Below are 12565 nucleotides of genomic sequence, written 5' to 3'. Positions count from 1 at the left end.
TGGCCAGGCTGGAGGGCAGTGGTGCAGTCTCAGCTCACGGTAGCCTTGACCCACGGGCTCAAGCGATCCTCAAAACTCAGCTTCATGAGTAGCTGGGATTACAGCCGCCCACCACCACGCCCGGCTAATTTTTTATTTTATTTTATTTTATTTTGAGACGGAATCTTGCTCTGTCACCCAGGCTGGAGTGCAGTGGCGAGATCTTGACTCACTGCAACCTCTGCCTTCCAGGTTCCAGCGAATTCTCCTGCCTCAGCCTCCTGAGTAGCTGGGATTACAAGTACCCACCACTACGCCCAGCTAATTTTTGTATTTTTAGTAGAGAGGGGGTTTCACCACATTGGTCAGGCTAGTCTCGAACTCCCGACCTCAGGTGAACCGCCCACCTCGTCCTCCCAAAGTTCTGGGATTACAGGCCTGAGCCACCGTGCCAGGTCCACTTTTCTTTTCTTTCTTTCTTTCTTTTTTTTTTTTTTTTTTTTTTTTTGAGACGGAGTTTCGCTCTTGTCACCCAGGCTGGAGTGCAACGATGCAATCTCAACTCACTGCAACCTCCGCCTCACTGCAACCTTCGCCTCCCAGGTTCAAAGAGATTCTCCTTGCCTCAGCCTCCCAAGCAGCTGGAATTACAGGCGCCCGCCACCATGCCTGGCTAATTTTTGGGGTTTTTTTTAGTAGAGATCGGATTTTGTCACGTTGGCCAGGGTGGTCTCGACCGCCTGACCTTAGGTGATCCACCCGATTCCGGCTCCCAAATTGCTGGGATTATAAGCGTGAGCCACTGCGCCCAGCCCCACTTTCCTTTTCTTTCTTTCTTTTTAGACGGAGTGTCGCTCTGTCGCCCAAGCTCTGGAGTGCAGGGGAGTGATCTCGGCTCACTGCAACCTCGCATACCGGGTCCAAGCGATTCTCCTGCCTCAATCACAGGCGTACACCAACACGCCCGGCTAATTTTTTGGAATTTTTAGTATAGATGGGGTTTCACGATGTCGGCCAGCTGGTCTTGAACTCCTGACCTCGTGATCCACCCACCTCGGCCTTCCAAAGTGCTGGAATTACAGGCTTGAGCTGCTGCGTCCGGCCTCTTTTTCCTTTTTTTTTTTTTTTTTTTTTTTAAATAGAGCCAGGGTATTTCTCTGTCACCCAGGCTGCACTGCAGAGGCATGAACCCGGCTCACTGCACCCTCCACTTTCAGGGCTCAAGCGATCCTCCCGCCTCAGCCTCGTGAATAACTGGGACTACAAGCGTGCACCACCACAGTCAGTTAATTTAAAAAAAAAAAAAAAAAGGCCAGGCGCGGTGGCTCACGCCTGTAATCCCAGCACTTTGGGAGGCCGAGGCGGGTGGATCACGAGGTCAGGAGATCGAGACCATCCTGGCTAACACGGTGAAACCCCGTCTCTACTAAAAATACAAAAACTTAGCTGGGCGTGGTGGCCGTCGCCTGTAGTCCTAGCTACTTGGGAGGCTGAGACAGGAGAATGGCGTAAACCTGGGAGGCGGAGTTTGCAGTGAGCCAAGATTGCGCCACTGCACTCCAGCCTGGGCGATAGAGTGAGCCTCCGTCTAAAAAAAAAAAAAAAAAAATTGTAGAGGTTAAGTCTCACGGTTGCTCAGGCTTGTCTGGACCTTCTGGGCTCAAGCAGTTCTCCTGCATCACCCTCCCCAAATGCTGAGTCAACTTTTTTTTTTTTTTTTTGAGACGGAGTCTCACTGTCGCCCAGGCTGAAGTGTAGTGGCATGATCTCGGCTCATTGCAACCTCCACCTCCCGGGTTCAAGCGATTCTCCTGCCTCAGCCTCCCGAGTAGCTGGGACTACAGGCGCCTGCCGCTAAATTTTTTTGTATTTTTAGTAGAGACAGGGTTTCACCATATTGGCCAAGCTGGTCTCAAACTCTTGACCTTATGACCTGCCCGCCTGGGCCTCCCAAAGTGCTGGGATTATAGGCGTGAGCCACCGCGCCCGGCCTCTGTTTTTTTATTTTATTTTTTTTAAAAAAAGTCTACTGGTGTGAGTGCATATGAGTTTGGAAAAATGTATACCACAATGTTAATAGTGATTCTCTTTGGTTGATGGGATTACCTTTTTAGTCTTTTATTGTCATCTGATTTGTATGTTCTCTCTCTTTTCTTGCTCCAAGAGCATATATCACTTGCATAATAAATTTTGGGCGGGGAAAAAAAGAAGCAGCGTTTCTAAAACGACAGCCCAAAATAGGTGACCCTGTACTGATAAAGCACGCAAGCTCAGAAGTTCCCGGCGGCGGTTTCCTAGTGTGTGCGTGCGTCCCTCAAGCGGTCGGGCTCTGCGGTCAGATCCGCCAGTCCTTCAGGCACCGCCGAGGCCACCCCAGGCTCCGCGCGGGTCCTGGCGGGGGGCGGGCCCACGCCAGCCCGGAAGAGACGCAGCACCGCGCATGCTCCTTCCTTTCCAGCCCCGGCCCCGGACCCTGCAGCCGCCGAGGTGAGTTTCTGTGGAGTTCGAGTTCCATCGGCTCCCATCCGGGCCATCTTGCCGCCTTAGCGGCTGCTCCTTCCCAGGATGCGGGCAGGGGGCCTCTCTCCCACTCCCCACACACCCATTTCTGAGTAGCGACAGGGGCTGGAGGTTTATTTTATGGGGTAGGGGGCCGCTGGTAGGCGAAGATTGTCCGAGCGAGAGGGGGAGGATGAAGGCAGTGCGTGGCGGAGACCTGCCAGGTGAGACCAGGGAGACAGTGTCCCGCCAACACCCTTTTTCCTTGGGGACAGGACTCCCCCGACTGCCTGCTTGCCTGGCACTGGAGCTCGGCTTTGGGGGAGGTGTGGTAGGAAACGAGGGTGCGAAGGCCTTAGCCCTTCGGTTTGGGGTCTGCCGCCTCCAAGAAGCGGGGTTTTACTCCTCCGGGCCTTCCCTGTGTACCTTATGGTACAGCCGCGCGATTCCGCGCTGGGTACAGTCGCTGATGGCCTCCAGCTGCTCCCGATAATACAGGGTCTGCTCCTCTTACCCCGCCATCGACCTTTGTAATTGTGATAACTTAAGGAAGTTTGGCGCGAATGTGCACCACTATGCTGGTTTTAACATGCTGACAGCTTTTCCACCTGAATTGTTTTTGGGGATGGGGAGGGACGGAGCTGGCCTCTGCCGAATCTGTTTTGTGAAGCTGAGTCCTCCCACCGGCATGTTGTCTACGGTTTTTTGTGGGTGACTTTAGGGTCACGAACTTGATTACTGGGCCCCGGCCTCGTTACTCAGAAGTGCTCTTGACAGACATCTCTTTTTTGCAGATGTTGATGCCTAAGAAGAACCGGATTGCCATTTACGAACTCCTTTTTAAGGAGGGAGTCATGGTGGCCAAGAAGGATGTCCACATGCCTAAGCACCCGGAGCTGGCAGACAAGAATGTACCCAACCTTCATGTCATGAAGGCCATGCAGGTAGGAGGGTGAGGAGGAAGACTGGGACGGGATGGAGGGATCTTCCCCTAACGTTCAAGGCAAGTTCCAAAGGGGAGGTCAGGACTGCCGGGGCTGCTTGCTAACTTGAAGGGCTGGGACTGGAGACTTGTCTAGGATGATCCAAGTTTCTACTTATGCCTTAACAGTAAGTTTTTTGCCTTACAGTCTCTCAAGTCCCGAGGCTACGTGAAGGAACAGTTTGCCTGGAGACATTTCTACTGGTACCTTACCAATGAGGGTATCCAGTATCTCCGTGATTACCTTCATCTGCCCCCGGAGATTGTGCCTGCCACCCTACGCCGTAGCCGTCCAGAGACTGGCAGGCCTCGGCCTAAAGGTATGGTGCCCAAACAAATGCCTTCAGCTATTTGAAGATAGTTTCTTTTGTGTAAGGGACAGAAGCATTCTTAGCTGGTGTCAGCTTTAGAGGGCTCTGGCCTGCAGGCATTTGGTCAAGTGCTAGAACCTTTGTCCCATGACTTGGGACTTGGAATAGAACTAGACTCAGTTCTTCAGGCCATCCATGAGATGGCCTTAAGCACAGATAGTCTGTCGCTTTCTTCACCCATACCTGTACAAACATCCAGACACATGTGGTATAGAACATTGAGTAACTTTTCCAGCAGTGTGTGTTGTACTCTTCCCAAAAAGTCCAAAGCAAAGCCATTTACCACCTTGAAAGAAACAAGAGTTTTGTAGTTTTCTTGCCAGCAGGGGAAAAAATTAGAAACAGTGGAGTGGAGAACGGATGGTGTATACCACGATGTGAAAGGATATGCACGCATGTGTAGTGCGAGGAGAATTATCTTTTGATTCTTGAGATCATTGCTGGCTTACAGTTGCCTTTTTTTTTTTTTTGAGACGGAGTCTTGCTCTGTTGCCCAGCCTGGGGTGCGGTGGTATGCGGTGGTAAGCCACTGTGCCTGGCCTGTATTTTGTCTAGGTTATGGTTCTTTGTTACGAAACTGTAGGAGCTGCAGAGAGCATAGGTTGGAGTGACAAAATGCACAGATTCCTAAACGTGATCATCAGAGGGTCCAGGTTCCCCTGGAGAGTTACTTTATGGAGCTTAGGAATTTGTTAGGAAAGTTCCCCAAGGGATTCTGGTGATCAGGTAGACATCTGTTGCCAAGGCTGGAGTGCAGTGGTGCGATCTCAGCTTACTGCAACCTCCACCTCCCAGGTTCAGGCAGTTGTCCTGTCTCAGCCTCCTGAGACTGGGATTATAGGCGTCCAGAACTATGCCCAGCTAATTTTTGGATTTTTAGTGGAGATGGGATTTCACTCTGTTGGCCAGGCTGGGCTCAAACTCCTGACCTCAGGTGATCCACCCACCTCAGCCTCCCAAAGTGCTGGGACTACAGGGGTTAGCCACCGTGCCCAGCCCATAATACGTCTTTTTAGCAAGAGTTCTCTACTACATCTTGGCATCTTCTGGGGGAAAAAATGCCATTGCCTATCTGTGCTTGATACATTCTGATTTAGTTGGGCCTGACATTTATTTTTGCCACTCATTACATGATTTATTTCTGCTTTGAAAGCAGTTCATTCTGCCTGAGTGCAGTGGCTCATTCCTGTAATCCCAGCACTTTGGGAGGCCAAATTAGCCAGGCATGGTGCTGCACACCTGTGGTTGAGCCCAGGAACTCCAGGCTGCATTGAGCTGTGATTGGCCGTTGCACTCACCCTGAGCAACAGAGCAAGACCCTGTCTCGAAAAAAAAAAGAGACATAGTTCATATTCTAATCACACAGACTCCGGGTAAGTTCCAAGGTAACTGGGTAGAGGAAATACTTGATTAAACAGTTACTTAATGTGTGTGTGTGTTTGTTTATATTCTGTCACCCAGGCTGGAGTACAGTGGTGCGATCCCAATTTACTGTAACCTCTGCCTCTCAGGTTCAAGTGATTCTCCTGCCTCAGCTTCCTGAGTAGCTGGGATCACAGGCGTACACCACCACACCTGGCTAATTTTTGTAATTTTAGTAGAGACAGGGTTTTACCATGTTGGCCAGGCTGTTCTTAAACTCCTGGCCTCAAGTGATCACCTGCCTTGGCCTCCCAAAGTGCTGGGATTACAGGCATGAGCCACTGTGCCTGGCCATTTATGATTTTTTTTGTTTGTTTGTTTGTTTTGAGACGGAGTCTCACTCTGTCGCCCAGGCAGGAATGCTGTGGCGCGATCTTGGCTCACTGCAAGCTCCGTCTCCTGGGTTCACGCCATTCTCCTGCCTCAGCCTCCTGAGTAGCTGGGACTACAAGCGCCTGCCACCGCGCCCAGCTAATTTTTTTGTATTTTTAGTAGAGACAGAGTTTCACCATGTTAACCAGGATGGTGTTGATCTCCTGACCTTGTGATCCGTCCGCCTTGGCCTCCCAAAGTGCTGGGATTACAGGCGTGAGCCACCGCACCGGCCTATGATAATTTTTTAAAGGTAGCTCTTAAAGTTTGTGCCTTAGGGTGTGGTGGCTCACAGCTGCAATCCCAGCACTTTTGGAGGCCAAGGTGGGAGGATCACATGAGGCCAGGAGTTCAAGACCAGCCTGTCCAACATGGTGAAACCCTGTCACTACTAAAGATAACAACCAAAAAAAAAAAAAAATAGCCTGGGCGTGGTGGCTCACGCCTATAATCACAGCACTTTGGGAGGCCAAGGCAGGCGGATCACTTGAGGTCAGGAGTTGGAGACCAGCCTGGCCAACAGATTGAAAGCCCCTTTCTACTAAAAATACAAAACTTAGCTGGGCATGGTGGCACGTGCCTGTAATTCCACCTACTCGGGAGGCTGAGGTGAGAGAACTGCTTGAACCCAGGAGGCAGAGGTTGCAGTGAGCTGAGATTGTGCCACCACACTCCAACCTGGGTGACAGAGCGAGAGTCCGTCTCAAAAAAAGGTAATAATACAGTTTCCACCTTAATATGTATCCCACAGCCTAACAGGTATGTGAAGAAGCCCAGGAGGAACTAAAGGATTCTTGGTAACCCGTAGATTATGTACTTAATATTGGAGTTGGGACTTTCAGCTTAGGATGCTTCCTTTTCCATTTGCATATACTAACTAAGTTTTCCACTTAACGTGGGTCAGGTTCAGAGGGCTATTCAGATGTTCATAGAAATAGCTGGATGTCTAGATTGGTCCAATAATTGGAAAATGGTTTTATGTTGAAACAAAATGGAAGCCCCTTTTTTTTTTTTTTCCTTTGCAGATTTGCAGCCACGATTGTCAATAAGTTTCTATGGAGAAATAATTGTTTCTAGCGACGTTATAGGTTTAAGGAGTTCCTGTCCCCATTAACCCATCTTAACCAAGTGGTTGCTCAGTGAAAACTGGAGAGCAATGCCAGTTTTCTTGGCTTTAAGGGACAGAGTTCCCAGATTGCCCTATGTTCACAGTGTGTTTTGATTTACATAGGTCTGGAGGGTGAGCGACCTGCGAGACTCACAAGAGGGGAAGCTGACAGAGATACCTACAGACGGAGTGCTGTGCCACGTGAGTAAATGCATCACCTATATTAGGGGTGTTGGGGTGAAATATCTGGATTCTCACAGCTGGCTCTGGCTGGGTGGGGCTCAGCCCTTGATGATGACAAAATGACCAGAAAGATTCTTGGTTTAATTCTGCAGAGCATCAGAACAGCTGGAGTCCTTTGTGCTTCTTTCCTTATGCAGTGATTTCATAGATGAGAATTAGGAGGAAAGCCTTCTGAGTTAGGGACTGGAATTTTTTAAAAAACAAAACTCAGGCCAGGCTCAGTGGCTCATGTCTGTAATCCCAGCAGTTTGGTGGGGGTCGAAGTGGGCAGATTACTTGAAGTCAGGAGTTCGAGACCAGCCTGGCCAACATGATGAAACCCTGTCTCTACTAAAAATACAAAAATTAGGGTGCTGTGGTGGTGGGCGTCTGTAGTCCCAGCTGCTTAGGAGGCTGAGGCATGAGAATTGCTTAAACCTGGGAGGCAGAGGTTGCAGTGAGCTAAGATCATGCCATTGTACTCCAGCCTGGATGACAGAGCAAGACTCTGTCTCAAAAAAAAAAAAAAACACTTCAGTAAGATGAGGAGCCTTTGTTAGTATTTTTGTAAAGGAATAATAGGATTCAACTTGTTTTGTTTCGTTTTGGTTTGGTTTTGAGACAGTCTTTGTTCTGTGGCCCAGGCTGGAGTGCAGTGGCACGATCTTAGCTCACTGCAAGCTCTGCCTCCTGGGTTCACCCCATTCTTCTGCCTCAGCCTCCCAAGTAACTGGGATTTCTCCAGCCCCTGGTTGAGAGGAAGTTGGTGATATTGGAAGTTCAATTATTATGGGCCAGGCACAGTGGCTCATGCCTATAATCCCAGCACTTTGGGAGGCCGAGGCAGGTGGATCACTTGAGGTCAAGAGTTCAAGATCAGCCTGGCCAGTGTGGTGAAACCCCATCTCTACTTGAAAAAATTAGCCTGGTGTGGTGGTATGTGCCTGCCTGTAATAATCTCAGCTACTCGGGAGGCTGAGGCAGGAGAATTGCTTGAACCTGGGAGGCGGAGGTTGCAATGAGCCGAGATCATGCCACTGCACTCCACCCTGGGCAACAGAACAAGACCCTGTCTCAAAAAAAAAAGAAATTTAATGATTACTGAAACCATATTTGTTATTGGCATTTGCTTTCCTCCCCCTATCCTTGTGCCCAATGTGAGCCATAGATCTAATACAAAATTTCCTGGTAGCCACACTTGAAAAAGCAAGTGGAAACAGGTTATTTGATTACTAATGTCTTTTATGTAATCAAATATGTGTAGAAGTGAGCTGGGAATGGTGGTCTGTGCCTGTAGTCCTAGCTACTTGGAAAGCCAAAGCAAGAGGATTGTTTTGAGCCTAGGAGTTTGAGATACAGTGAGCTATGATCTTGTTGCTACACTCCAGCCTGGGCGACAGAGTGAGACCCCCCCCAACTCAAATAAGTCAGGGCCAGGCGCGGTGGCTCACACCTGTAATCCCAGCACTTTGGGAGGCTGAGACGGGCAGATCACCTGAGGTCAGGAGTTCAAGACCAGCCTGGCCAACATGGTGAAACCCCATTTCTACTTAAAATCCAAAAAATTAGCCGGGCATGGTGGTATGCACATGTAATCCCAGCTACTCAGGGGGCAGAGGGAGGAGAATTGCTTGAACCCCAGAGGTGGAGGTTGCAGTGAGCTGAGATGGCACCATTGCACTCCAGCCTCAGGAACAACAGTGAGAGTTCATCTCAAAAAAAAAAGAATAAATAAATAAATATAAATAAGTTGATTTTTAAAATATCTAAAAGTGTTAATTTAACATGTAATCAGTATAAACAGTATTGAAATATTTTACATTCTTTTTTTCTTTAAGTCTTTGTAATTGGCTGGGTGCAGTGGCTCACACCTGTAATTCTAGCACTTTGGGAGGCCGAGGCAGGCAGATCACTTGAGCTCAGGAGTTTGAGACCAGCCTGGGCAACATGGCTGAACCCATCTGTACAAAAAATATAAAAATTAGGGCCAGATGCAGTTGGCTCATGCCTGTAATCCCAACATTTTGGGAGGCTGAGGCGGGCGGATCACCTGAGGTTGGGAGTTTGAGACCAGCCTGGAGAAACCAACATGGAGAAACCTCGTCTGTACTAAAAATACAAAAAAATTAGCCATGCATGGTGGCGCGTGCCTGTAATCCCAGCTACTGAGGAGGCTGAGGCAGGAGAATCACTTGAACCTGGGAGGCAGAGGTTGCAGTGAGCCGAGATCACGCCGTTGCACTCTAGCCTGGGCAACAAGAGCAAAATTCTGTCTCAAACAAACAAACAAAAAAATATAAAAATTAGCTGCCTACAGTCCCAGCTGAGGTGGAAGGATCGCTTGAGCCCATGAGGCAGAGGTTGTAGTAAGCTGAGATCATGCCACTGCACTCCATCCTGGGTGACAGAGTAAGACCCTGTCTCGGGCCAGGCGCGGTGGCTCAAGCCTGTAATCCCAGCACTTTGGGAGGCTGAGATGGGCGGATCACAAGGTCAGGAGATTGAGACCATCCTGGCGAACACGGTGAAACCCCGTCTCTACTAAAAAATACAAAAAACTAGCCCGGCGAGGTGGCGGGCGCCTGTAGTCCCAGCGACTTGGGAGGCTGAGGCAGGAGAATGGCGTGAACCCGGGAGGCGGAGCTTGCAGTGAGCTGAGATCTGGCCACTGCACTCCAGCCTGGGCGACAGAGCGAGACTCCGTCTCAAAAAAAAAAAAAAAAAAGACCCTGTCTCAAATAAGTATAAGAAAACTGGTGAATTTTGCATGACTCCATTTGAGCTGTGACTGGGATATAGGACAGGGCGGCATCTTGTCTGCTTTTCTCCCATGGTAATTAAGGCTTTTGTGGGCCCTTGCCCCTTTACATGTTAGTTCTTCCCTAATTACGCTCCCTTTGTTATCTAGATGCTGCTCTGAAGTGGGTAAGTCAGTCAGTGTGGTCAGAAGTGGGAATCCTTTGGGAGGATTTGTAGTTTGGGCTGTGAGTATTGGAAGGCTGAGAAGGGCACCCCAGGAGAGGCAAAGGTGGCTGAGAAGGTAGGTGTTCCCCACCACTGGTGTAATTTGCTTATATTTAATGGAGTGGTGCGTGGCTTTTCCTGCAAGATTGGAGTCGGTGAGTTGTCTTCCCTTGTTCTATAGTAGATTGGATAATATGATGATTCTAAATCGATGTTTCACTTTCTAGCTGGTGCTGACAAGAAAGCCGAGGCTGGGGCTGGGTCAGCAACCGAATTCCAGTTTGTGAGTATCTTCCTATTTGTTTTCCATGAGCCATCATTTGTTCTGGCCTCAGTCTGGTTTCTCGGCAAGTTGTGGGGATGTCGTATAGTATGGTCCTGTCAGCCAGTTCCCTCCTCCCGATTTTTTCCAAATTCCAAATTTTACATTGAGATGTAGCATGCAAACTTTTGTAAATATGTAAATTACTGAAATGAGTCTCAGAAATCAGTACATGTGGCCTGCTGTTATTTTCTGTTTTGTTAATGCTTGACATTGAACTAAACACTGGAAGGTGAGTAGGCTTAAGAACCAAGATGGTATGAAATCAAATCCTCCATCTTTTTTCATATGATGTTTCCCCATCTATAAAATAGAGGTAATTACAGCTACCAAGGAAATGGGCCTAGACGTTGGATATGGCCCCACATCCAGTAAGGGGCAGTGCTGGGATTTACAGCCTGTACTCAGCTCTCTCCCAGCAGTTTACATTTGGGGGCCTCTGGAGTTATAATGAGGCCTGAAAGTTAGCAAAACCACAAGGTCAAACCAGAGTGCTGCTCATGCTGATGTGATGTGCTTTCTCTTACAGAGAGGCGGATTTGGTCGTGGACGTGGTCAGCCACCTCAGTAAAATTGAAGAGGATTATTTTGCATTGAATAAACTTACAGCCAAAAAACCTTAATCTTGTGTCCATTTTGTTTGCTTTGTGCAGCCTAACAGGAACGTTTTAAGGGTCAGAGTGTAAATGGGACAGTACTGGCTTGGTTTGGGGGGTTGTCGTTGTCCTGGGTGACACCGGCTGCTGCTGTCCTTGGCTTTGGCATGTGCCCTGCTTTCTCTAGCCAGCGCCTCCCTGCAGAGTGGTGTCCCATATGGTGCTGCACCTCGGAGGCAGTTGGAAAACTGGGTTCCTTCTCCAGACCAGCCATGCTGCCTCAGCTCTGCGTGGTGGGAAAGTTGCTGGTTGCCTGGGAGTTGTGATTTGTGCCTGCTGTCGGGAACTATAAGAAGTGCTGGGCAGGGAGGATGAAAGGTAACCAAGGAAATGGTTCTTCAATTTATGGAGAAGCAGCACAGGAATGGTGTTTAGGCCAGCATTACTAATATGTCTTCAAGGCTCGGCGTTTGTTGACAAGAATCAAGGGAGAAAACAATGCACAAAAACCACTGTTCACAGTGACTAAGGCCTGTAGTCCCAGCTACTCAGGAGCCTGAGACAGGATTGCTCGAGGCTAGGAGTTTGAGACCAACCTGAGAAACATAGCAAGACCCTGTCTCAAGGACCGAAACATTTGAAACTCATCTAAAAACTTTTTTTTTTGAGACGGAGCCTAGCTCTTGTTGCCCAGGCTGGAGTGCAATGGCGCAATCTCAGCTCATTGCAACCTCCGCCTCCCAGGTCAAGCAATTCTCTCTCAGCCTTCCGAGTAACTGGGATTACAAGCTTCTGCCACCATGCCTGGCTAAATTTGAATTTTTAGTACAGATGGGGTTTCTGCGTGTTGGTTAGGCTGGTCTCGAACTCCTGACCTCAGGTGAAATGCCCACCTAGGCCCTCCAAAGTGCTGGGATTACAGGTGTGAGCCACCATGCCTGACCAACATTTTTATGTCTTAACATAATTGGAATAAATATTGGGCAATAGGAGCTTTGCTGTCCAGGGTTCCTTTAAGGAAGGAATAAGAGTTGTAGTTTTCCTTGGTCTCCGAGTGGTGATCCGTCATGGCATGACTAAATGCACTAGAGATGTGTATATAGTCTTCAAGTGTGATCTCAGCATGGATGCAGGAAAGGGACTGCAAATATACTATATACCTGGCACAATGCCAGAAGGGAAACTTGGCATAGCCCAGTGAGAGCTGAGACAATCCTGCAGATTTGCTGAGCAGGACACCAACCTTGGCTTGCAGATCAGTCACCATGACTATCTGCAGTAAATACAAGTTACTGGGATGGAGGTGGTTAAAGCATTTGAGGTAACAGCTCTGAACCAACCAGTGGCTCAAGACAGGCCCAAGGTAGTGTTTTTCAGCCAGAAAAACTGGTAGCTAATTGGAAGTGCATCTTATGGGTTTTGGGAACTTAGGAATCATTTGTGGAGTACTGTGCTTTAAGCATTGTATAAAAATGGACAATAATTGGTGAAATGGGGCCCGGCATTGTGGTTCACACGTTTAATCCCAGCAGTTTGGGAGGGCAAGATGGGTGGGTCACCTGAGTCCAGGAGTTAAAGACCCGGCATGGGTAACAGTGAAACCCCATCTCCACAAAAAAAAATACAAAAATCAGCCTCGCATGGTTGTGCTCACCTGTAGTTCCAGCTACTTGGAAGGCTGAGTCAGGAGGATTGTTTGAGCCTAGGAAGTAGAGGTTGCAGTGAGCT

At 48.8% G+C, this 12565-nt stretch overlaps 2 protein-coding genes across 7 annotated transcripts in view; both read left to right on the top strand.

Annotated features, from left to right (window-relative positions):
• Positions 1-2372: 2372 nt before the first annotated feature.
• On the top strand, positions 2373-10864 carry LOC112622828 (40S ribosomal protein S10). Of its 5 annotated transcripts, none has more exons than XM_025382780.1 (6): positions 2373-2470; positions 3273-3422; positions 3609-3780; positions 6857-6934; positions 10147-10202; positions 10771-10864. In XM_025382780.1, the coding sequence occupies exons 2-6, from the start codon at positions 3273-3275 to the stop codon at positions 10810-10812; spliced, it is 498 nt and encodes a 165-aa protein (XP_025238565.1). In that variant the 5' UTR covers positions 2373-2470; the 3' UTR covers positions 10813-10864. The 5 variants fall into 5 exon arrangements, with proteins under 5 accessions (XP_025238565.1, XP_025238561.1, XP_025238560.1 ...); XM_025382776.1 differs by having other exon boundaries at positions 2393-2466; XM_025382775.1 differs by having other exon boundaries at positions 2397-2466; positions 3594-3780.
• The window catches only part of LOC112622829 (40S ribosomal protein S10), an 846014-nt gene continuing 835920 nt past the window's right edge, over positions 2472-12565 (top strand). The window contains exon 1 of one of the 2 annotated variants that reach the window (XM_025382782.1): positions 2472-2702. The gene's annotated coding sequence lies outside the window, so the exon portion shown is untranslated. The other variant, XM_025382783.1, reaches the window with a different exon arrangement.

This window comes from Theropithecus gelada, chromosome 4 (assembly GCF_003255815.1).
Source record: "Theropithecus gelada isolate Dixy chromosome 4, Tgel_1.0, whole genome shotgun sequence".
NCBI classification, from domain to species: Eukaryota; Metazoa; Chordata; class Mammalia; order Primates; family Cercopithecidae; genus Theropithecus; species Theropithecus gelada.
This window is presented reverse-complemented; position numbering and strand designations above follow the sequence as displayed.

Coding starts and splice junctions, on each gene's coding strand:
- LOC112622828 (XM_025382775.1), top strand. CDS start 3,273: ATGTTGATGCCTAAGAAGAACCGGATTGCCATTTACGAACTCCTTTTT. Junction 3,423..3,593: donor ATGTCATGAAGGCCATGCAG/GTAGGAGGGTGA, acceptor CTTAACAGTAAG/TTTTTTGCCTTACAGTCTCT. Junction 3,781..6,856: donor TGGCAGGCCTCGGCCTAAAG/GTATGGTGCCCA, acceptor TGATTTACATAG/GTCTGGAGGGTGAGCGACCT.